This window comes from Triticum aestivum, chromosome 3D, assembly GCF_018294505.1.
Source record: "Triticum aestivum cultivar Chinese Spring chromosome 3D, IWGSC CS RefSeq v2.1, whole genome shotgun sequence".
Taxonomy (NCBI): Eukaryota; Viridiplantae; Streptophyta; class Magnoliopsida; order Poales; family Poaceae; genus Triticum; species Triticum aestivum.
This window is the reverse complement of record NC_057802.1, coordinates 273,904,240-273,930,527: the sequence shown is the minus strand read 5'-3', so window position 1 is coordinate 273,930,527 and position 26,288 is coordinate 273,904,240. Positions and strand designations below refer to the sequence as shown.

The 26,288-nt window shown below is 44.1% G+C and overlaps 1 protein-coding gene across 1 annotated transcript; it reads right to left on the bottom strand.

Annotated features, from left to right (window-relative positions):
* Positions 1-1,193: 1,193 nt before the first annotated feature.
* LOC123078389 (uncharacterized) lies at positions 1,194-7,366 on the bottom strand. The gene is made up of 4 exons (XM_044500883.1): positions 6,962-7,366; positions 6,351-6,456; positions 5,692-5,835; positions 1,194-1,698 (listed from the first exon to the last, which is right to left on the bottom strand). The coding sequence occupies exons 1-4, from the start codon at positions 7,219-7,221 to the stop codon at positions 1,444-1,446; spliced, it is 765 nt and encodes a 254-aa protein (XP_044356818.1). The 5' UTR covers positions 7,222-7,366; the 3' UTR covers positions 1,194-1,443.
* Between the last annotated feature and the right edge of the window lie 18,922 nt (positions 7,367-26,288).

Below are 26,288 nucleotides of genomic sequence, written 5' to 3'. Positions count from 1 at the left end.
CCGAAATCCTCCCGCTGATTTTTCGGAGACGCGCGCAAGCTCGCGGCATCTCCCTAGTCGCACGAGCTCAACGCCGCGTTCCCCTCCCCTTCTTCGGTCGAGCCTGGCTCTCCAGAAACTGCCAATTCGAGCATAGCTGTTGGGCCTGGCTAGGAGGTGCTTTAAACTTCGTGCGATGCAGGCCGAACAATATATGCAAGCTACCAAACAGGCCGGATTCTTGTCCGCACGGGCTGGTTGGGCCAAATGCAGGCAACCAAACACGCCCTCAGTGTTTTGACACAAATCAGTAGACCGTTGTTCCCTGCAAACCTAGCCTCCAATGTGGTGATTTTTTTTTTTGCAATTAACTCTATTTTGCGTGGTTTTGTGCTTACCTTGATGAATACAACCAAGTATTAAGGTGCCAAGAATAAGATGGGAATAAGAGGAGTAGTGGGGTTGTATGCACCGCTAGGTACCAACCGCATTGGACATAATTCCATCTATTGTCATCTATTCCCTCCGTAAACTATTATAAGAATGTTTAGATCACTACTTTAGCAATCTAAACGCTCTTATATTAATTCATAGAGGGAGTATCACTTATCATATGCAGGTAATCATTCGCTGCATATCATGACAATTTTGTGCCGGTCATTTATATATATAAAATTAAACTATACAACATGACAATCCAAAACCGGGACAGCGAAGCGCAGTTTGCTTCTAGTAAAGACATAGGTTGAAGTCCACGTCAATAGGGCATATCTGATTCTTCATCAATTTTATTTTTGCGCGATAGATTCTTCATCGTTGTTTACGGGCGCAGCAAAGCACGTGTGGCCGTATGATTTAATCCTAAATCCTACAGATAAATTTACAAAAAAAAAACCCAAGCTTTTCAAACCTACAAACTTCCTACGAAAATCCATTCAATAAAACGCCGTAAGATTAGCGGTGAAATGGCTCGTCCAGAAATTTAGCCAAATTCAAGACTTAAACAGGACCTCGCTTACCACACGGTAGGCGCGGTTGTCAATCTTCAAATCAGGACCTCACTTATTAGCTCCCACAAAGCTACACTAGAACTGAAAAAAAAAATACCGATATTGGACCAACGACCAGTCCTACTTGTTGAGCCTGGCGCCATAATGCATATCCAAACCCAGCTAGTACTCAGGAGTAAGACATCCTTAAAATGAACTGGACAGTTGTAAAACCATAGTTTTCATTCAGCATTGAATTTAGGCTCAATATTGTTCGTACAACTTCCACTCCTAGCAGCAATAGAACTCATCAGTTGCTGCATATTTGCATAACTTACTGCTCAATCACACAAGGGGAAAAAGGGGAGTCCTTGGGAAAGAAGGTCGCTTCACCGCAACATTCATACACACATCGACCCTCTTCCCTCGCATTCTGCAATCTTGCTTTCTGAGCAGGCAAAACCTTTGGAATACTTCAATTTTGTGGTTGTTCTTCGTGTATCTCTCCATCCTCAAAAAGATCATCATAAGCAACAGGCACACGAATCCTGTCGGCTACTGGTTTACGAGGTTCAGCTTTATCAACAGAAGGAGGTGCTTCCTCTGCATCGACTAAGTGCTCAGGGTCATCATGTGCTTCAATTTCCTCGTCAACTAGCACGCTGCCCTGTGAGCTTGCATCTTCATTTCTGCTCATCTGTGGTCTGCCTTTCGTATACATGAACTGCTTCTGAAAGGAGAAAGTAGCAAAATCAATTAGACATAATTAAACAGTGGTAGTGGTAGCAAAGACCATTCAGATCGAGTAAAAGTGCAGTAAAATGGTACTTCACCGTACCAATCAGAACCATCAGTTGTAATGTTGGTATATAAAAAGAGAATGAGAGGAATGTAGCACAAACTCCGCCTATGTTGTCTCAACATAGCCGGTCCCAAGCCCCGGTACAAGAGGAGGGTTGTGATAGGCTTGGCGAGCCAACGTAAAAACTCAGCCACTCTTATGAAGATGAAACCCAAAAGATTTTCGTTGGGGCGTAACCCTCTCAGCGACGCGCTACATCAGAACCCAGGTGTGGTGTCAAATGGGCAAGGGCCGGGCCGTCACCCCCTGATGGCGCGCCGTATCTTGATCCGGATACGGTGGCAAGTGAGCGAGGATCGGGTCGTCGCATCCTTAGTGGCGCGCTACATCGGCGCCCGGATGGAGTGGAAAATGAGCAAGGGTCTTCGCATTTGACTCGATGAGTGCGAAGGGTAAGGAAGCTAGCCGAGCCTAGGAGGATTCGCTTAGGTAGCTGGAATGTAGGGTCTCTGACAGGGAAGCTTCGGGAGCTAGTTGATGCAGCGGTGAGGAGAGGTGTAGATATCCTTTGCGTCCAGGAAACCAAATTGAGGGGACAAAAGGCGAAGGAGGTGGAGGATACCGGCTTCAAGCTGTGGTACACGGGGACGGCTGCAAACAGTAATGGCGTAGGCATCTTGATCAACAAAAGCCTCAAGTATGGAGTGGTAGACGTCAAGAGACGTGGGGACCAGATTATCCTGGTCAAGCTGGTAGTTGGGGACTTAGTTCTCAATGTTATCACCGCGTACCGCAAGTAGGCCACAATGAGAACACCAAGAGGGAGTTCTAGGAAGGCTTGGAAGACATGGTTAGGAGTGTACCTATTGGCGAGAAGCTCTTCATAGGAGGAGACTCAATGGCCACGTAGGTACATCTAACACAGGTTTTGAAGGGGTGCATGGGGGCTTTGGCTATGGCATCAAGAATCAAGAAGGAGAAGATGTCTTAAGCTTTGCCCTAGCCTACGACATGATTGTAGCTAACACCCTCTTTAGAAAGAGAGAATCACATCTGGTGACTTTTAGTAGTGGCCAACACTCTAGCCAGATTGATTTCATCCTCTCGAGAAGAGAAGATAGGCGTGTGTGCCTAGACTGTAAGGTGATACCTAGACAGAGTGGTGTACCTCAGCATAAGCTGGTGGTTGCTGACTACCGCTTTCGGATTCGTGTCCAGCGAGATAAGCGTGCCACAGTCGCTAGAACGAAGTGGTGGAAGCTCAAGGGGGAGGTAGCTCAGGCGTTCAAGGGAAGGGTCATTAAGGAGGGCCCTTGGGAGGAAGAAGGGGATGCGGACAATGTGTGGATGAAGATGGCGACTTGCATTCGTAAGGTGGCCTCGGAGGAGTTCGGAGTGTCCACGGGAAGGAGAAGCGAAGATAAGGATACCTGGTGGTGGAATGATGATGTCCAGAAGGTGATTAAAGAAAAGAAAGATTGTTTCGGACACCTATACCTGGATAGGAGCAGACAACATAGAGAAGTACAAGATGGCGAAGAAGGCCGCAAAGCGAGCTGTCAGTGAAGCAAGGGATCGAGCGTATGAGGACCTCTACCAACGGTTAGGCACGAAGGAAGGCGAAAGGGACATCTATAGATGGCCAAGATCCGAGAGAGGAAGACGAGGGATATTGGCCAAGTCAAATGCATCAAGGACAGAGCAGACCAACTCTTGGTGAAGGATGATGAGACTAAGCATAGATGGCGGGAGTACTCCGACAAGTTGTTCAATGGGGAGAATGAGAGTTCTACCATTGAACTGGACGACTCCTTTGATGAGACTAGCATGCGTTTTGTGCGGCGAATCCATGAGTCTAAGGTCAAGGAGGCTTTAAAAAGGATGAAAGGAGGCAAGGCGATGGGCCCTGATTGTATCCCCATTGAGGTGTGGAAAGGCCTTGGGGACATAGAGATAGTATGGCTAACCAAGCTTTTCAACCTCGTTTTTCAGGCAAACAAGATGCCAGAAGAATGGAGATGGAGTATATTAGTACCAATCTTCAAGAACAAGGGGGATGTTCAGAGTTGTACTAATTACCGTGGAATTAAGCTGATGAGCCATACAATGAAGCTATGGGAGAGAGTCATTGAGCACCGCTTAAGAAGAATGACAAGCGTGACCAAAAATCAGTTTGGTTTCATGCCTGGGAGGTCAACCATGGAAGCCATTTTCTTGGTACGACAACTTATGGAGAGATACAAGGAGCAAAAGGACTTGCATATGGTGTTCATAGACTTGGAGAAGGCCTATGATAGGATACCGCGGAATGTCATGTGGTGGGCCTTGGAGAAACACAAAGTCCCACGAAAGTACATTACCCTCATCAAGGACATGTACGAACAAGTGATGTCGATATTGATGACTTCCCAATTAAGATAGGACTGCATCATGGGTCAGCTTTGAACCCTTATCTTTTTGCCTTGGTGATGGATGAGGTCACAAGGGATATACAAGGAGATATCCCATGGTGTATGCTCTTTGCGGATGATGTGGTGCTAGTTGACGATAGTCGGACGGGGGTAAATAGGAAGTTAGAGTTATGGAGATAAACCTTGGAATCGAAAGGGTTTAGGCTTAGTAGAACTAAAACCGAGTACATGATGTGCGATTTTAGTACTACTAGGTGTGAGGAGGAGGTTAGCCTTGATGGGCGGGTGGTGCCTCAGAAGGACACCTTTCGATATTTGGGGTCAATGCTGCAGGAGGATGGGGGTATTGATGAAGGTGTGAACCATCGAATCAAAGCCGGATGGATGAAGTGGCGCCAAGCTTCTAGCATTCTCTGTGACAAGAGTGCCACAAAAGCTAAAAGGCATGTTCTACAGGACGGCGGTTTGACCCGCAATATTGTATGGCGCCGAGTGTTGGCCAACTAAAAGGCGACATGTACAACAGTCAGGTGTGGCGGAGATGCGTATGTTGAGATGGATGTGTGGCCACACAAGGAAGGATCGAGTCCGGAATGATGATATACGAGATAGAGTTGGGATAGCACCAATTGAAGAGAAGCTTGTCCAACATCATCTGAGATGGTTTGGGCATATTCAGCGCAGGCCTCCAGAAGCTCCAGTGCATAGCGGATGGCTAAAGCGTGCGGAGAATGTCAAGAGAGGTCGGGGTAGACCGAATTGACATGGGAGGAGTCCATTAAGAGACACCAAAGAACTAGCTATGGACAAGGGTGCGTGGAAGCTTGCTATCCATGTGCCAGAGCCATGAGTTGGTCGCGAGATCTTATGGGTTTCACCTCTAGCCTACCCCAACTTGTTTGGGACTAAAGGCTTTGTTGTTGTTGTTGTTGTTGTTGTTGTTGTTGTAGAGAAATGTAGCACATCAGTCTTCAACATAGTGAAATTATTTTGGCATGGTAGCTATTTTACATTTATTACTTGATTTATAACAAAGATTGATTATAATAATTTTCTATACGAATCACAAAGGATCCACTCATGCTGTTAATACTAGTTCACTCAGGTTGGCTCATCTAGACTCAAAATTAACCAAATTATCTTAAGTTCGTCTATTTCTGCCTGCTTTTTGTGACAATGACATGGCATGTACACAAATTTTTTCCCTGGTGAAAGGGAGCTGTAGGAAATGGCTATTGCACTAAACAGCCATAAATGAGGAATGGTCGTGCAAAACATGCACTCATTCTGTTAATACTAGTTCACTCAGGCTGGCTCATCAAGACTCAAAATTAACAAAATTATCTTAAGTTCCTTAATTTTTGCCTGCTTTTGTGACAATGACATGGCATGTACAAAAAAATCCCGTCACGAAAGGTTGTTGTAGGAAATGTCTATTGCACTAAACAGTCATACATGAGGAATGGTAGTGCGAAAACTAGCACTTTGACAGGTCACATAAATATCTTACCTCAAGCTCCCTTCCCTTCACCATAATTTCCTTGTATGCCTTTGGCTCTCGTGATTTCAAGATGTTCCAGAGGATTCCACCACCTGTCCGGAAACGACTTCCATCAGCAATCGTCTGCCCACCACACTTCTGAATGGCCTCAACCTAGAATAGAATGTACTTAGCGATAGATAACAACTCATGAATACTAAACTTTACAGGTTCTAAAATATTGCTATCTGATTATATAGACAGCAAGAATTATACAAGGCACAGCTTTAAAATAGGAAATTAACTGCAATTGGATTTTTTCACCAAGCATAGAAGGAAATATTATTCAGTGACTCTTCAGAGAAACTCCAAACTTCTCAATTACTTAAAACAAACTAATCAATGGAACTGCAAAGAATCAAGGCAGTAATATTTGTAAGAGCAACAGATTTCCTATGAAGGGTTACAAGGGTATGCAAGTCCATTGGGCAAATACCTACCAGTCCACACCACTGAGGCACAAAAAAAAACAGAGAGGTCCAGTACAATAGCTTACACTAACAAATTATGACATATTTGTGCTTTAGTAAGAAAATGATCCATCTCAACCAAGACAGTAAACTTTTCAAAAGTACGTCGATTGATAAACTGAACCTCCTTACATACTGTTCAACAAAAGAACTGTATACCTCTCGGACAAGATCGCTGACAGCAGAAACGCCAAGGCAGCCAATAGCATTCCAGACAAGGTATGACTTTTTCTCCTTCAAGCGCCTGCACGTGTCAAGTACAAAACTGCAAAAGGTATAAAGGATTGGGTAGTTAGCAACCTAAAATAAATAACACAACGAAGCAAAATAATTTGCCTTGACAGGTTGGTTGGGCAAACCAAAGTAGCGATAGCTTTACACAAGCGTTGGAGTATTGGATTACAAGACAGTTTGAAAACTAAACTCTGTATAATCCTCTTGTGAAAAGAAGTCTTTGTATTCATGATAGCAATTAACTAATTTCTATTAAAGTGTACAACGTTTGTTGACCGTATAGTGCAATTGCGCCGTTGCACTCAACACGGTGTGAGCATTTTCCTTCATATAAAAATTTCACATAGAAGAAACAAACATTCCGAAAGGATGATCAAAACCATTATACGTATAAACCAATTTCCGCAATAGTCTACTCAATACTCCCGATTTGAACATACAAAACAAATAGCAGGTGGTATATACACAAACGTTAATTTTCTAATTTCGTCTCGGGCATAACCAAAACCCTAAGCGAGTGGTGCGAGGGTTTTTACCGATTAATGTCACCGATCTTGGTGGGTGGCCCATCAGGCCTCCCGCTGTTCTTACTCCTCCCGGACTTTCTCTTCTTCTTTTTCTTGCCCGCCGGTCCGCCCGCCTGCGCACCACCGCCAGCGGTTCCTGCTCCGGCGGCGGGGGGGTCGGGGATGGGGGTTTCCTCCGCCTCCGCGTCAGCCATCTCGACGTCATCTCCGCCAAAATCTAGGGTCTCCTCGTCGAGCACGGCATCCAGGATGCTCTCGCCCCTCTCCATGCCGCCGCCACAAGCAGCAGGGGCCCCTCACGCCCTCGCCGCTCTATTCGCCGCTCTTTTGCCGCAACAAAACGAGGAGCGCAGCACAAAGAGGAAAGGGGCGCCCAATATGGGTGGGCAAGGCTTTTGGTCTCAGGCGCGGTCATGCGTCATGGGCTTCTTGGCCTTGGTTTCTGGCAGACATAAGAACAGGCGGCTAGAGCAGCACTCTGGGAAACCTAAAAAAAAAAAAAAAAGAGAGCAGCAGTCTGGCTCATCTTTTTTTTTGAGACAGTCTGCAAGGCCTTTTATTAATCTTTATATCTAAATAGGGGCACCCCACTAGCTGATTTTCCTCACTCCACATGAAGCTACGTCATCTGAATTTCTATAGCCGTTGATACAGTATGGTCCATGAGTATGCATCGTCTGATCATGTTTTGATGCAATTTACGAGACTTGCCACCGCTAAGTGAAAAATAACGATTCGTTGTTTCTCCCCAGCGCCCTCTATTCTTCGATCGCACTGCCCCGCCCAACTTTTCATGCATGGGCTAGACCTGGACCTGTCGCTGCTGGGCTGGCTACCGAAGCCAACATATGTTATGTGGGTTGTAGGCTGCAGCCCATCCGTGCTAGGTTCCCATGTGCGGTCATCTTCCCTATGCTGCGACTCTAATTCCCGTCGTTATATCTTCCGCCACCATAACCGTACCTCTCACATGCCACAAATTATAGCTTCAAATGCAGATGAAACTGCAGCATTGATCGCCCACATTACCATCCCTTCATTACTCTGCAACTGATGAAGAATTGCTAGATATAACTCAGCGGACACCGCCTTTGCGTTTCAGTGTTGCCATCCTCCCACAAGACCGTCGGTCTGCCTCGCCTTTGTCGCCACCATGGTTCCTGGGTCTCAGGTCGGATCATGGTTCAATTGCCGAGAAGGCAGATATTCGAGGAAGACATAGCCAAGTCAACCTGCACGGGTCGTTGACCTCTTCTGCCTTGCCCCAATTTTTTCTGAGTGATGGGAAGCTGTGTGTTGGTCCGCCGTTCCATTACCAGCCACACGCTACTGCTCTCCTCTGAACCTCCTCCGCCATGCTTGCCAGTACATCTCGCCTCTTGATGTTTCTATGAGTGTTGGGACGCAGGCTGGGCCTCCGTTCCTTGGCCGGCCATCTTATATCATCGAGCAAGGGACAGCTGTTGCGTCCTTAATGTGTCGTTGCTCTGCTTTGAAGCCGTCGGGGGCAGCGAGAAGCCCACTAAATCAGCAAAGGCGATTTCCATAGTGAGTCATGTCCACCTTTGGAACCGTCACATCTACTTATCAGGTGAGCATCGCTGTGCTCTTACATTCAACTGTGAGATGATGAATACCACTCTTGATATGCTTGTGTGTGGCCTGTCATTTGGATTCTACTTTTGTAGTTACATCCTACCACACCGCAGTCTGCACCTTCTGATGCTACGACGTCACACGCCTTCGATATTCTCCAGTCCAAATACATGTACGTGTATGCACTTCACCGGGATGGCTTTTCACTTGGAGTATGTTCTTAGATACTAAGTGCTCTTCTCAATAGGTCATTATCTACCAACAAAATTTGAAGGGATGCTAAAATATTATCTCACACATTTATGTTGTGACCTTTTCTCTATGCGATTTTGTTTGGTAAAATGCACCATGTTCTTCCCTGGTGTTTTTCCTTATTGTTATGTTTTTCATAGTAGAGTGGCAAAAATATCAATAGTACACTGTTTTGTAGCTCAGATCAAGAAACCAAGGTCAGTGCTTTGAATTAAAAATAAGCCATTTCATCCGTGAAGAGGGCATATTTCACAAGCAGATACAATTAACATTTATGGCCAAAGTCAGTCATTGTGTCTTATGTGGCAAAGGTGACCCATTCATTATTTGTTTGTCAGACCCCATAATTGAGGTGAGAATTGTTTCAATTCCCACTAATTTGTTGGAATACTCAATGCAAATTTGGCAAGACTTTTTCCCATTGTTTTTTTTGGAAGATGCTCTATTGAAATTTAGTGTTCAATGTAGCCACTCGATGCTTTAGGATATACTATTTTCACTTAGTTTTGTTTTAATACTTCCATGTAATATATATTATCGTTGGTCCACTTTTTTTGTAATACAATAGTTCTTAAACTTAAAGATAGCCATTTTGTGGTTAATGTAGTTCCAAACTAATTGTGGTGATTGGTTGTATTAATTCCAAATTTCTACTTGCAAAGTTTACTCTCTTATATGTAATGATTTTTTTTCACATTGGTGACAATGATTTTTCATATAGAGTGCTAGGGATCAAGACATATTTTAACATTGGGCCAAGTTTTACAAGTATTACAACCACATTGGTGACTATGCTTCAAAGTTATTTCCTTCGTATTTAAGACTTCGTGCACATGAGGTTTATTTTGTGCCAGTGGCAATCCGCCAGTCAGCTAGCAAATATTTTTCTAAATATTCTCTTCATGTTACTATTTTTTCTATAATTTTCTACCTCTAATTCTATAAATAGGGATGTTCGCATTCCTTTCCACAGCAACGCGCGGGGTATCATCTAGTTGTGATCAATGTTTACATCCACAAAAGAAAGATTACCAGGGTTGCCTAACCAAACATGGCGGCCAACCCCCAACTTTAAAACATGCCTCGCTAGCATGTGAGCCTCGTAGTTCGAGCTCCTAAATTCATGAACAAAACTACAAGCTTCAACGGAAGAACTATGCTCTATTATTTCATCTAGAATTGCTCCATAACTTGTCGGGTTTCTATGCTTGATATCATCCACCACTAACTTACAGTCCGATGCCACATGTAATCTCTGCAAGTTTAGATCCTCAACAAGGGAAAGAGCCTCACGGATTGATAAAGCTTCAAGAATGGGAGGGTCGTGAACTCCTTTAATAACAATGGCCGAAGGTCCCTGAAAAACCCCATTTTGATCTCGACAGATAGCTGCCGCTATTCCTCGTCCTCTGTTTTGCGCTACTGCTGCATCAATGTTTATCTTGAAAGACATATCCGGAGGCTTGATCCATTGGCGCGGGCGAGATAGGGGTCGCCTAAGATCTTCCCTCCTTGGTTCCTCGAGGACTTTCAAATATGCCATAAGCTTGAATAAATTGGTTAGTGGCTTGTGGACTCTGGAAAACATCCTCATAGATCGCCTTCTGCCTCACTCTCCAAACCGCCCACAAAGTCACCACCATGAGTACAAAATCATGTTGTGAGAGCTTATCATGCAACGCAAAAAGACAGTTTCCTTGCGTTTTGATCAGTGTTAATGCTCATCTGCTCCACTAGACCATCATAAGACAAAGCCCATATGCATCTTGACATTGTGCAGTCTAAAAGTGCGTGTCTCCAAGAGTCATCCCTCCCACACAAGGTGCATACCTTTGTTGTCGGCATATTTCTGTGGTGAAGGAGATCCATCGAGGGGATCGACTGTCGTGCCAAACGCCATAGAAAAATCCTGAGCTTCGATGGCACTTCTATATGCCATAGATCAGTCCACGCCTTACTGCTAGCTTCCATGGAAGAAGCCCCCAAAGTTTCCTCCAACCAATTCACCCGGTGCTCCCTTGTGTTCATCACCATTCTGTAAGCTGATCTGACACTGAATTTTCCATTCCTCTCAACAGACCAGGACCAGAAATCTTCAATCACCCGGGTGCATAGTGGTAAAGACATGATGGCATCAGCATCGAAAGGTATAAACGTGGCTCTGATCAGCTATTCATTCCACGTCGCCGATGTGCTATCAATCAGCTTCGAGACCATGGTCGGTGGATTAGCATTTAGGGTTGTTATAGGACGCAACGGACCCGCCCTAGGCAGCCAGTTCATGGTCCAAATGTTTGTTTGCTAACTGCTGCCAATTCGTCTGATTGTCCCTTGTTTTATCACCTCCCTTCCATCAGTGATAGCTCTCCATATTTGCGATGGGTGGTTACCAAGCTCTGCCTCTAGAAAGTTAGTTTTAGGGAAATAAACTGCTTTCAAAATCCTTGCACTAAGAGAATTGGGTTCAACCAGCAGCCTCCACGCCTGCCGTGCAAGCAGGGCGAGATTAAAGATCTGCATATCTCTGAACCCCATGCCACCAAGATACTTCGGTTTTGTCATAATATCCCAAGACACCCATGCCGGTTTCCTTCTACCTTGCTTGCTTCCCCACCAGAACTGTCGGATGATCGACGTGATGTTCTCACATAGGCCTCGTGGTAATCTGAAACATGCCATCGAATACACAGGTATAACCTGAGCAACTGCCTTAATGAGTACTTCCTTCCCTGCAGCAGAAAGGAGTTTCTCCATTCATCCTCTAACCTTCTCCCAGACTCTATCCCTGAGGTATTTGAAAGTTCCCATCTTTGACTGTCCAACATCTGTGGGCAGCCCTAAGTATTTGTCACTTAGGCTTTCATTAAACACCTGAAGATTGTTCTTTATGCTATCTCTCAGATTCTGTGGGCAACCTTTGCTGAAGTGAATAGAAGATTTGTCATGGTTAATTCTCTGACTCGGCGCGTTAAAGGTTTGACACCATCGTTGCTCCCTTAACACTTGACTTGAAAAGCAGCAGGCTGTCATCAGCAAAGAGTGGATGGTTAACAACCGGGGCTGTTGGTGCCACCCTTACTCCTTCAAACGCAGACGACTGAGAACTGGATTTCAAAAGGCATGAAAGGCCCTTTGCTGTAATCAAGAAGAGATAAGGAGAGATAGGATCTCCCTGTCAGATACCTCTGGTAGGAATGAATTTCTCTAGCTTCTCACCATTAAATAGGACTGAAAATGATACTGACTGCACCATCCCCATTATAATGTTGATCCAGGATTGAGCAAAACCCAACTTCTGCATCATTGCCCGTAGGTATGGCCACTCCAATCTATCATAAGCTTTCATCATATCTAGCTTCAAAGCACAAAAGTTGTTAGATCTAGACTTAGTACTCTTCATAAAGTGCAAGCATTCATACGCACAAATTATATTGTCTCTGATCAGCCTCCCTGGGACAAAGGCAGACTGTTCCTCTGAAATAATATCTGGAAGGATCAACTTGAGCCTATTTGCAACAACTTTTTACACAATTTTATAGATCACATTGCAGAGACTAATTGGACGAAACTGAGAGAGAAGAGTTGAGTTTAAAACCTTCGGTATTAGGACTAGCACCGTATTGTTCATGCAATCGACCTCTTCCTCTCCCCGAAAAATTTTCAGAACTGCCTTGGTCACCTCTTCTCCACAAATGTCCCAATGCCTCTGATAAAAATGAGCAGGAAAACCGTCCGGTCCCGGTGACTTGGTTGGGAACATTTGGAAGAGAGCTATTTTTACCTCTTCATTACTATACAGTGCGAGCAACATTGCATTCATCTCTTCTGTCACCTTCTCTGGGACCTTGGAGAGGACTTCATCCATTCCTGCTACCCCTTCGGAAGTGTAAAGGGTTTTATAAAAATCATTTACCATAGATTTCAGTTCCTCTTGATCATCAGTGAGGGCGCCCAATGAATTTGCTAATGCTTTGATCATATTTCTCTTTCTGCGCTGACTTGGCCAGAGATGGAAGAACATCGTATTTCTATCCCCTGTTGTGAGCCACTCAAGACGGGATCTTTGTCTCCACATCAACTCCTCTCTGTGGTAAAGTTCAACAAGTTTCTCACTGATCTTAATCTCGATATGGCTCGGCCCCATTCTGCCTGGTGCATTTTGTAGCCGCTCCAACTCCTTCTTCAGGCTTTTTATTTGTTTTCTAACCATACCGAAGGTATTTCTGTTCCATGAGCCCAGACGCCCCGCAAATCTGGAATCTGGTTAGTTTGGCTCGCGGGTAATCAAGTCTCTTGGCCGCACCCCTTTCAGTCCAATTCGCCAGTATCGTTTCTCCCCAAGACTCATGTGTCTCCCACATCACTTCATATCTGAAACTCTTTTTCCTTGTCGTAGGAACAGTCCCGTGCAGGTCCAAAATAATTGGGCAGTGGTCTGAAGACGCTGCTGACAAGTGCTTCACTTGTGCATCCGAGTACAGCTCGTTCCACTCGGCAGTAGCTAGGGCTCTGTCAAGCCTGACCCTAGTGTAGTTTCCTCCCACAACCTTCTTCTCAAACGTCAAAAAATGGCCCTGGTAGCCAATATCCATCAACATGCAAACATCCACCGCATCACGAAAGCCCTGGATTTGTGCATTACTCCTTTCCCCCGTTCCTTCATGTTCATCCGGACGTAGAACTTCATTGAAATCACCTATACATAACCAAGGTAGATTGCTCAAAAGTGCTAATCCCCTTCAGGACATCCCATGCCTTGTATCTGAGATGTGTTTGTGCTTCACCATAGAAAACAGTTGCCCTCCACTTATCCGTCTCTGGTTCCTCTACCGAATAATCAATGTGATAAGCAGAGTAACCCAGAATTTCATTTTTATTGGATTATTCCAGAACAAACCTAGACCACCACTCCTTCCTTGACTACTAACAGCATAGCCATTATCATACCCAATGCTCCCGGCTAAATTTTCTACCCTAGTTCTATCAATTTGCGTTTCAACAATACAAATCAGGGTAGAGGCAAACTCCTTCGCAATATTGCGAATTTCTCTAACTGTCGCGGCTTTGCCCGCACCACGATAGTTCCAGCTGACGATACTCATTGCGCCCGGCGGTACTCCTCGCGGGAGCCCGCCGATATTGCATCATTTGTGTTTGAAGTCTGCTCCATGCTTCTAGCCGCAAGTGCCTCAGCGCCTTTCTCTGGCTGATCCTCCGTTCTGCCCATCTTCGTCCTCTTACTTTCCTTCCTTGGCGATACATACACCGACGGTAGAGGGGGGACCGCAGGCATTTTCTCCCTTGCAACGAGCACTAGTGATGTTCCTGGATTAACCCCTCCTGCATCAGCTTCCGACATAGTAGCCGTATTCTCCACCGACGTGCGTTTATTTGACTGTACGACCACATCCATCGTCGTTGCAACTCGCGGGATTGACTTCTCATTCTGCCCTCCTTCCTCCGAGCTCCCGTATGATCCATGTGCTACTGCAGGAGTCTGCGGTGGCCGGGCATTGAAGCGCCAGCTTTGGTTCGGGTTATACTGCTCCCGTCCCCTACCACATCCACCCATCGAAAATCCTCCTCTCCTCCTCTGTGATTGAGCATTCCCTCACCCTGCGGTTCGAGACCTCACATTATCTGCCAATAAGAAGTCGCCCCATTCAAAGGTCGATTCATCATGTACTCCGTCACCACATTCCTCATGCCAATGCCTGAACTCTTCACAGTTGTAACAGAAGATAGGCAGCTTCTCATACTTGACTTTGTACTTTACCCTCTCCTCGCCTTCCGTCCCTGTCCCAAATCTTTGATTTTTGCGTTTATATCAATCTTGACTCGGGCTCTCACAAATTCTCCAAAAAAAACACCGGCAACTTCAAATGCACCTCCTTCACCTCTCTGATTCGTGAGGCTAGCCCCTTCACCGCCCACTCAATAAGGAAATTGTCGGGCAAATGATGGATCTGAGCCCAGACCTCAATCTTGTCGAGTTTGAAGGAATTAGGGTTTTTGGAACCATCATACTCCTCTAGAATCACAGCCTGATCCCTAAACAACCATGGCCCATCAAGCATGGCTTTTTTTCCAATCCACGAGGCAGCCAAACTGCGCTGTAAACAGGTTCTCCTTAATCCTCCTCCACACCACCGGTTTCGCCGGGTTCTAGGCCGCCCTCATGTCACCGTACAGTGCATTGGGGCTGAAGGTTTTTGGTGTGTGAACCCTCGCGATCGCCATCCACTTCGCCGGCTCCATCAGACCTGGGAGCTCCTCCTCCCATACAAAGTCATCATCTTCTTCCTCTTGCAGAGTGAGGCGAGCTAGGAGGTCATCCGTCGTTTCCTTCCCCTTCTCCTTCCGAGAGCCCCTGCCATCTTCCATAGTCGTGATCCGATCTGACCGAGACCAGTACTCACCGAAAAAGCAAAGTAGATCCCACGTCCAAGGCCGGGAAAGATCACCTGGATCCCCCTTAGTCAGTCCGAGTCGTGAGGGTTCAATCGTGATCGAGTCAACCGCCGATTGATAGGATTCCGGCGGAAATCGCTAGAAGACGTCAAAACCCTAGTTTTCGCCTAGGGGATCCCTAGTTTTAGCTAGAAAAAAAACATGTGACAACAGTCCGTCTCATCTAAAAAAGCATCAATCTCAAGGGTCATTTTGGTGGGTTGGGCTGAGAGCATGCCAAATGGTGCGTCTAGCCGCCATCATGTGTCCTGTGTTGGGTGCTCACTCGGTACAGATCCACTTCTCGTGAAGGCATAGATTTGTTGTTGCAAGAAGCACAGTTGTGCCTCTTAGAAAGGAAAAATAAAGAAAAAAATGTGCTTTTGGTTACGGGTTTTTTCTTTTGGTCTTTCCGGGTTCGTAAAAAAAGTTCGTCGAAACACAATGGATCTAGTTTCAAATATCTCGACACAAGAAATCCAACTGAGAAAACGGTTTGGAATTTGGACGTGCGGTTCAAGAGATAAAATGTTTGACGGCGGGGCGTCGACCCGTTGGTTGTGCTGCTGGAGTTGCAGCCAGCCCACCCGGGTTCGAGCCTCAGCTCTGACTCGTGGCGCTTGCGGAGTTTCTTCTATAAAAAAACCAACGAGGGTTAGCCCTTGGGTTGGTCTCTTTTTTGAAGAGATAAAACATTTTGAATAAATGTATCTAAGAAAATAAACTCTCAGGTAGCGACAAGTGACGCACATGTGCGTCACTTGTGAGCAACAAGTGACGCACCAGTACGTCACTTGTCAGCGCCCGAGAAGGTAAAAGTGACCTTTGCAATGGTACGCCTTAATTAGTGATTTCATCGGAAAAAAGGGGGGCATATGCCTCGCTTATAACGAGGTTGCGGTAGAACGTAGGCACGAGACATGGATCTTGGATTCTTATTTTTTTCCTTGATAGGCTTTCTATACATCTTTTATACTCCACACAACACATAAATTCAGGCATGTCCTGCTTGTTTTCGTGTCAAGGAAGTGAAACTTTGTCTGCGTTTGATGTGTTCTAAAGAGTATGATTCGTCTTCCTAAACATGATTGGAATGTACTAAGGTGACTGAAACTTTGGTTGAAGTTATATTGTTGTTTGCTTTATATGGTATATTAAATAGTCACAAATAATTCGTTCGCAAAAAAAATAGTCACAAATAATTTTACGTAGGATAAGTAACGATGTCCCTAGACCAACATCTTCATGAGTCAAAACAAGATGAGGAATGGAGTCATAAAGCAAAACTAGAGTCTTAGAATAATAGGACAATGTTTTAGTTAAGCTAGGTTGAGATATTTTTGGATTGTGTTTGTAACGCCCCGGACACACCCGCCGGTGGTTGTTACTCCTGGCGAGATCTAGACTGGCCCCACAGATCAATGCTAGTCTTTTCTGTGCACTTTGTCCTCACTCATGCGCACCCGGGAGCAACTTCCCGGTCGGTCACCCATCCTGAAACTACTCCAAGCTGAGCACGCTTAACTTTGGAGTTCTGTCTGAATGGGCTCCCGAAAAAGAAATAATTCCTTATTGATATGAGTAGTCTATCATCCCTAATAAGCCAGGCTATCACATACACCCCCACTCAGAGAAACCGACGTCCTCGTCGGGCCACAGGAACGTCCCCTCTTGGCACATACGTCTGTGCATCCAGTCCAGTACATGTGCCATGCCGTTGGCGGGATCTAGGCTGGCCCCAAAGATCAATACTAGTCTTTTTCTGCGCACTTTGTCCTCACTCGTGCGCACCCGGGAGCAACTTCCCGGTCGGTCACCCATCCTGAAACTACTCCAAGCTGAGCATGCTTAACTTTGGAGTTTTGTCCGAATGGACTCCCGGAAAAGAAGGAATTCCTTATTGATATGAGTAGTCTATCATCCCTAATAAGCCAGGCTATCACAATGTTAATTCGGTTTTTCTTAATTTTAGGTGTACAGTTTTGTGGACAATGATGGGAAATGCTTTTGTGATCCTTGTTGTAAATGAAACTGAGTTTCACCTATGAAGTGAGGGGAGAATATCACATGAAAACCAACATTCAAAGAAAACTGATGTGTGGCTCCACGTAAAACAATTCTGGTGTAATTCCAAAAAAATTCAATGACTTTTCAAATTGGTGTGTGCTTTCTGGGTAAAGCAGAAACACAACAACTTTGACGCATGTTGTGTTTGTAAATAGTTGTGCACATGTGTTATCTAAGGCTAGATGCAATTATAATGTAGCTGGTGTGTGGCTCCACGTAACTGTGGTGTTTGTAGCGTCATTGTACAAACACTATTTTGATGTGCGTAAAGCCTAACTTTCTCTCGACAAGAATCACAGTACTATATTTGGGTATGCACTTTTGTTATTCTACTTTATTTCCTATGATTCCGTAGTGTAGCACGGGCATCTTACTAGTAATCTGAAAATCGCTACATCAAATAGTTTATTTCGTGCTATCTTGTAATCTACATCTATTAAGGCCTTCTTTGGTTTTGAGTAATTTTGTAGGAATTCCAAAGGATATAAATTTTGTAGAAAGAAGTCCTTTGGAGCCCTTTGGCTTGTAGGAATAGATTTCTATTCCTACGTAGGAGGAACCAATCCTTCACATTTCAAAGGAAAAAAACATTAGCCTAAACTTAATGGAAAAGTTCTTATCATATGAATCAAGTGGCATATCTTTCCATATAGGAATTGAGGTACACGTCATTTCACTTTCTATAGTTTTCCTATTCCTATGATATTCCTATTCTATGAACCAGATAAGACTTAAGTAGGACTAATTATCCCTTTCATCTACTGAAACATCATGCATCTTGTAATCTGAAAATTGTTGCATCTATCGTTCTTCAATTCTTTCTCCCATATAGTACAATTGGGCATGCAAATGGCTCCTTGTCTACTATAAATAGTGAAGGCGCCATCCCCTCTATCCCTCGTTTCTCCATAGAAAAGTTCCTCCTGCCTCAAGGCTGCTCCACCACTCCCTAGTCTGGGGCGACGCTAAGTTCTCGATGGCAAAGCGTTGCTAGATCGCTGACACTGTATGTGTGCCATACGGTAGAGAGATTGTGCTTTCGGACTTATTCAAGGGACTGCTCATTCACCAACTCTTCTTTCGCTGTAACTCCGAGTTGGTAATGATCAGTTCTAACCTTGTATGCATCTTCATAGTGATGCTGGGTTTCTACGTTGAATGTGATTTTTTTTGTTTTCTACTACGTTCCCAACAGCGAGGGCGTGCGAGCCAAAAGAGCTGCATGCCAGATAATAAGGGCAATGGGGAAGGAAGCGTAGGGTCACGCTGCGGGTAGGAGCAAGCTGATCAGAGCTCAACTTAGTCCTCATCTCGGGAAGAGACGATGTGATGGAGCCGGCAAGGCCTTGCGGGCCAGGCAAGCTATAGGGCCAACAACAAGCGGTAACAAGGAGGGGAGCGTTAGTTCATGCTGCAGGCAAGGGCAAGCTAGTTGGGGGTCGATTTCATCCTAGCCTTGGGTAGGCATAGTGTGGGATAGGCGGCAGGACCATACGAGCTAAGTGAGCTGCAAGCCCAGAAGCTAGGGAGGCAAGAGAGGGAGCGTCAGGTCGTGCTGCAAGCATGAGAAAGCTGGGAGCGGTGATGGGGCTGTTCGGTGCTGGGAGTGAAAGGCTGCGTGCAGAGAGATTGGCCGAGGGTTTGTCAGGCCCCTGAAGATATCGAAAACGCTTCGCCAACTCCCGATTTGCTCCACCGTCCGATCTTCATGGAACGATGGTGTAACGCTTCACTGGGAGTTACTTATCACCATGGCCCTTGATCTTTGATCCAACGGCCACTGCCTTCCAACGCGTCGCTGTTTGCATCCAACTATTGTCGCTTTACTATTTTGCTTTAGTTCTTTTCCTTTCAACACTCTTACTTGGCTATAAAGCCAAGGATCTGGAGCCTTCAAGCTCATCTCCTCCATACTCGGGTTAAAATCCTAGACGTCATGTCCTGGCTCGCCTAATATGCGTATCTAAATTCCTCCCAAATCGCTTGCAATCATCACAGATTTCTCGCTACTCTTCACTACTTTCACTGATGATCGTCTTCGGTTAGTTCTAGGACTAGTTGGGTGTAACAAATGGTATCAAAAGCCCGAGATCCTTGGTGGTGGTGGGTTTGGAAGAGCTTGAATTTCGGATCTCCGGTCAAATCCTCTGTAATTCTCCCCAAACTCTGGCGGCGACATGGCGTTGTTGGTGGCGACTGGGAGTCAGTTCATTCGGGCGCAGTTTAGGTCGGGGACTGGTTTCTAATGAACACATCTTTAGTGCAAAATCTACCCTCCCACAATGTTCGGTGTACCTTGGTGGCACTCCACGCTGGTCATGGTGGTTGGCGATAGTAGGATCAAGGAAGTTGTGGCTGGTTACGTGTCAACCGAAGTTACCCCCACCCACTCGCTTCTAATATCTAAAAAAAGTTGAGGCCTTGGCTTGTTCACTACTTGCCTTGAATTCCTCCCTTTCGATTCGGCTACCATGGGTGAACATGAGGACACTGCTCTGCTAGAGCTTAATGTTGGAAATATGCCCTAGAGGCAATAATAAAGTTGTTATTGTCATATTTCCTTGTTCTTGATAAATGTTTATTCTCCATGCTATAATTGTATTGATCGGAAACTTAAATACATGTGTGGATACATAAACAAACATCGTGTCCCTAGTGAGACTCTACTAGACTAGCTCATTGATTAAAGATGATAAAGGTTTCCTAACCATATGCATGACTTGTCATTTAATAACGAGATCACATCATCAGGAGAATGATGTGATGGACATACCCAATCGTAAGCTTAGCATCTGATCGTATCACTGCCATAGCTTTCTTAGTGTCAAGTAGTTCTTCCTTATACCATGAGACCAGGACACTCCCTAATACCGGAAGAATACTTTGTGGGTATCAAACATCGCTTCATAACTAAGTGATCATAAACATGCTCTTCAGGTATCTTGGAAAGTATTTGTTGGGTTGCATGGAAGAAGAATAGGATTTGTCACTCTGTGTGACGGAGAGATATCTTTGAGCCCTCTCAGTAATACGACATCCTAAGTAGCTTGCAAGCATGTGACTAATGTGTTTAGTCACGCAGATGTTGTATTACAGAACGAGTAAAGAGACTTGCATGTAACGAGATTGAACTAGGTATGGCGGTACCGACGATCGAATCTCGGGCAAGTAAAATATCGCAAGACAAAGAGAATTGTATACGGGATTATCTAAATCCTTGACATCATAGTTCAAACCGATAAAGATCTTTGTTGAATATGTGGGAGCCGGTACGGGCATCCAGGTCCCGCTATTGATTATTGAGCGGAGAGATGCCTTAGTCATGTCTACATGTTCTCGAACCCATAGGGTCACACACTTAACGTTCGATAATGCTAGGGTAGTATTGGGATATTCATAGTGGTAAGTCCAAAGGTAGTACAGAGTCCCAAATGGGATTCAGGACATCACGGGGAGCTTCGGAATGGTCCGGATATAAAGATTCATATATGTGAGGTGTTTTTCGGGGTTCCGGAAAAGTCCGGGAATTTTTACTGGCATTGTACAGGGGGTTTGCTACTTATAGAATGCATTGGGGTTTCCCTGAAGAGGAAGGATGAATTAATATAGTACCAAAAAGTATTTCCTTCATTAAATAACCAGGGTTTATCGAACCAGTAGGAGAATTATCCAAACCACCTTTAGCGGTACCTACACACACAAGAGCAAATACTTGCACTGGTACATCAAGGTGCTATACAAACGGTTTTTAACCCCTTTCCGCGATGGCATTTGGAACCGTCGCCTAGTGAGTGACTGCGATAGGGGGTCCTTCCCACACGACCCAGAAACCGTCAGGGATATGCCCTCCTGGCACATACGCTCGGCAAAATGAGGTCGTGTGCGACCGACGAGCGATCAAATACGGTTATACGTATAGTAGTGCTTAAAAAATACAATTATACAGGCAAAATCGTTTCCGGTCGTAAGTACATCCCACACAGTTAGTCCCCGCTAAACATTTCCGTCTGTATCTACACTCCACACAGTCAATCCAAGGAATGTATTTTCGTTAGTATGTACATCACACACGGTGCGTGGAAGAAACTGTGTGGCAAAGGCTGTCCATCGCACACACTTTTTTACGTGGTAATCGTTTGCGCAAGGTGGCCTAACACAAACAGTTTTCAAGAGGATGTCGTGTGTGATTGTTCATTGATCCAACACGGTTTATTCCTAGAAACTGTGTGTGTTATCTGAGGTCATCGCCCATAGTGTTTTCTCAATAACCGTTTGCAACAGAAAAACCTAATTAGCAGGATAATTGTCCTATTATTAATTATCCATTTATCATTCTAATTGACGTTTCATATTAAGCATACAATATATTTCATTTCCATATTAAGGAAGTAGGATTTCATAATTAAAATACATTAGAGTACAACATCATATAGCTTCAGCACTCAGCTACCCTATTACACAGCTGCACCAGCACCAAGTTTCAGATGCAACATCTACAACCTTCCAAATTTAGCATCATAGATGGAACATAGATAGATGAATGTCATCTGGAAAACTGCTGAAGCGGAAGGCGAATATTGAGCCTTCATTGATGTTGAAGGTCTTTCAACTTTATGCCAGTGCATGTGGATGATTGACTGTCCATCCTTCATCCTCTTCAGGAACACTTCGATATTGAACCGTAGGTGTTGTATGAAAACCTTCCTCGCCTAACAGCATAAGGGAGCAATGAGATGAAAGTTAATTTGTTTGTTGCAGAAAAGGACATATTAATGTACTACATGATATTTACACCAGCGATATACAATTATATGCGCTTAATTAGTCACCCAATCAAGCAACGCTAAACTGAAAATAAGCAATAAACTTCAGTCCTTATTTGTCATTATTAGAATTAATATTTAGCAACAACAGCGAACAAAATCAGCACTGATCTCCTAGAGCACTACTTAAAATCAGATGAACAAATCTCGGTACTGCAAAATTATTATGAAAAGATGTATAGAATGCACGTTCGTTGTACATATACGCACAATAGAAAGATTTAAGCTAAAGCGCTGTCAGCAACACAATGGAACCCACATCTGCAAAATTTGCGCTGAGCTTTTCTGAAGATGTCGTTGCTCTTTTCAGATTCGTCAATAATATATGATACACCAATGTAAAAATTGTAGCCATGTAGATCCCCAAATATATCTAATTAGTTTGAAAACCGTACAAAATTCTAACCGTAGAGTAAAAAAGACAAACTCTAAGGTCTCTTGCACTAAAGGAACTCCTTGTACACTTGCCAAATTATTTCATTGTGATTCTTCGGCTGTGATTAGAACTTTAAGTCCATCTGTAATACACCAACATTTAAATGTAGCCTTGTAGATCCGTAAATATATAAGATTAATAAAAAACTGAGAAATTTCCTTTTTCAGAACCATACATAGAGTATAGTGGACATATTCTGAGTTTTTTTGCACTAAAGGATATCTCTGTACACAATACATTTTGCCAAATTACTTCTTGCGATTCTTCATCTAAGATTTTTCGTGGTAAATATAGAGTTGGCCATGTGTGAGCACGTGCTTTGTAATATAGTGCAACATGTTTGAATATGACTGCCACTGGCTCTAATTTATCTTCATTGCAAAATAAACTGATATTGGGTACTCCTTCTCTTCAAAAAACGGCGATTCATTTTGTGGCATTTATTTCATGGAATGTAGACCTTGTTTGCAATGTTTGTTCCTGTTATTATTTGAACTTCTACGAACCACTTCCCTAGTTGTATTACAGTTAGTCTCGTGCCATTGCATAAGCCCTCGCTTTGATTGATATTTCGCAAGAGCATTATTGGTAGGCCAACCTTTAGCCGTAATATGTGGTCTGGTGTTCCATGGAATTTCAATCTATTCAAGAATTCTTTTGCGTTTGTGTACAACTAATCTCCATCTTCTGTATTTGACATTGCATTGCACACTATATCAGAACTTTGGTATGTTACCTCTTCTCCATCTATTCTACTCATGTTGTAAGAATTTACCTCAGGTACCATCTCGTTTCTCGGCCATACGGTGGCTGTTTCTTCAAGTTATTTTCAATTTGTCCATGGGTTAGGATAGGTGTTGTTGATGATTGCCTCCTGATACGTCTCCAACGTATCTATAATTTTTGATTGTTCCATGCTATTATATTATCTGTTGTGGATGTTTATGGGCTTTATTTTACACTTTTATATTCTTTTCGGGACTAACCTATTAACCCAGAGCCCAGTGCCAGTTTCTGTTTTTCTCCTTGTTTCAGTGTTTCGCAGAAAAGGAATATCAAACGGAGTCCAAACGGAATGAACCTTCGCGAGAGTTATTTTTGGAACGGAAGCAATCCAGAAGACTTGGAGTGTACATAAGGGAAGCAACGAGGAAGACACGAGGCAAGGGGGTGCACCCACCCCCTGGGCACGCCCTCCACCCTCGTGGGCCCCTCGTGGCTCCCCTGACCGACTTCTTTCGCCTATATATGTCCATATACCCTAAAAACATCAGGGAACAGAATAGATCGGGAGTTCCGCCGCCGCAAGCCTCTTTAGCCATCAAAAACCAATCGGGACAATACTACTATCCTTTTACCACACTTGTGCTTCAAAGTAGCACCATGGTCTTCATGATATAGAGTCTCCTATATTGTCACTTTCATATACTAGTGGGAATATTTCATTATAGAACTTGGCTTGTATATTCCAATGATGGGCTTCCTCAAATTGCCCTAGGTCTTCGTGAGCAAGCGAGTTGGATGCACACCCACTTAGTTTCTTTTGTTGAGCTTTCATACACTTATAGCTCTAGTGCATCCGTTGCATGGCAATCCCTACTCACTCACATTGATATCTATTGATGGGCATCTCCATAGCCCGTTGATACGCCTAGTTGATGTGAGACTATCTTCTCCTTTTTTTCTTCTCCACAACCACCATTCTATTCCACCTATAGTGCTATGTCCATGGCTCACGCTCATGTATTGCGTGAAGATTGAAAAAGTTTGACAACATCAAAAGCATGAAACAATTGCTTGGCTTGTCATCGGGGTTGTGCATGATTTAAATATTTTGTGTGGTGAAGATAGAGCATAGCCAGACTATATGATTTTTTAGGGATAACTTTCTTTGGCCATGTTATTTTGAGAAGACATGATTGCTTTGTTAGTATGCTTGAAGTATTATTGTTTTCATGTCAATATTAAACTTTTGTTTTGAATCTTATGGATCTGAATATTCTTGCCACAGTAAAGAAGATTACATGGATAAATATGTTAGGTAGCATTCCACATCAAAAATTCTGTTTTTATCATTTACCTACTCGAGGACGAGCAGGAATTAAGCTTGGGGATGCTGATACGTCTCCAACGTATCTATAATTTTTGATTGTTCCATGCTATTATATTATCTGTTTTGGATGTTTATGGGCTTTATTTTACACTTTTATATTATTTTTGGGACTAACCTATTAACCTAGAGCCCAGTGCCAGTTTCTGTTTTTCTCCTTGTTTCAGTGTTTCGCAGAAAAGGAATATCAAACGGAGTCCAAACGGAATGAAACCTTCGGGAGAGTTATTTTGGAACGGAAGCAATCCAGAAGACTTGGAGTGTACGTAAGGGAAGCAACGAGGAAGGCACGAGGCAGGGGGCGCGCCCACCCCCTGGGCGCGCCCTCCACCCTTGTGGCTCCCCTGACCGACTTCTTTCGCCTATATATGTCCATATACCCTAAAAACATCAGGGAACAGAATAGATCGGGAGTTCCGCCGCCGCAAGCCTCTGTAGCCACCAAAAACCAATCGGGACCCTGTTCCGGCACCCTGCCGGAGGGGGGATCCCTCACCGGTGGCCATCTTCATCATCCTGGCGCTCTCCATGACGAGGAGGGAGTAGTTCACCCTCGGGGCTGAGGGTATGTACCAGTAGCTATGTGTTTGATCTCTCTCTCGTGTTCTTGATTTGGCACGATCTTGATGTATCGCGAGCTTTGCTATTATAGTTGGATCTTATGATGTTTCTCCCCCTCTACTCTCTTGTAATGGATTGAGTTTTCCCTTTGAAGTTATCTTATCAGATTAAGTCTTTAAGGATTTGAGAACACTTGATGTATGTCTTGCCGTGCTTATCTGTGGTGACAATGGGATATCACGTGATCCACTTGATGTATGTTTTGGTGATCAACTTGCGGGTTCCGCCCATGAACCTATGCATAGGGGTTGGCACACGTTTTCGTCTTGACTCTCCGGTAGAAACTTTGGGGCTCTCTTTGAAGTTCTTTGTGTTGGTTGAATAGATGAATATGAGATTGTGTGATGCATATCGTATAATCATACCCACGGATACTTGAGGTGACATTGGAGTATCTAGGTGACATTAGGGTTTTGGTTGATTTGTGTCTTAAGGTGTTATTCTAGTACGAACTCTATGATAGATTGAGCGGAAAGAATAGCTTCGTGTTATTTTACTACGGACTCTTGAATAGATCGATCAGAAAGGATAACTTGAGGTGGTTTCGTACCCTACCATAATCTCTTCGTTTGTTCTCTGCTATTAGTGACTTTGGAGTGACTCTTTGTTGCATGTTGAGGGATAGTTATATGATCCAATTATGTTATTATTGTTGAGAGAACTTGCACTAGTGAAAGTATGAACCCTAGGCCTTGTTTCCTAGCATTGCAATACCGTTTGTGCTCACTTTTATCTGTAGTTACCTTGCTGTTTTTATATTTTCAGATTACAAAAACCTATATCTACCATCCATATTGCACTTGTATCACCATCTCTTCGCCGAACTAGTGCACCTATACAATTTACCATTGTATTGGGTGTGTTGGGGACACAAGAGACTCTTTGTTATTTGGTTGCAGGGTTGTTTGAGAGACCATCTTCATCCTACACCTCCCACAGATTGATAAACCTTAGGTCATCCACTTGAGGGAAATTTGCTAC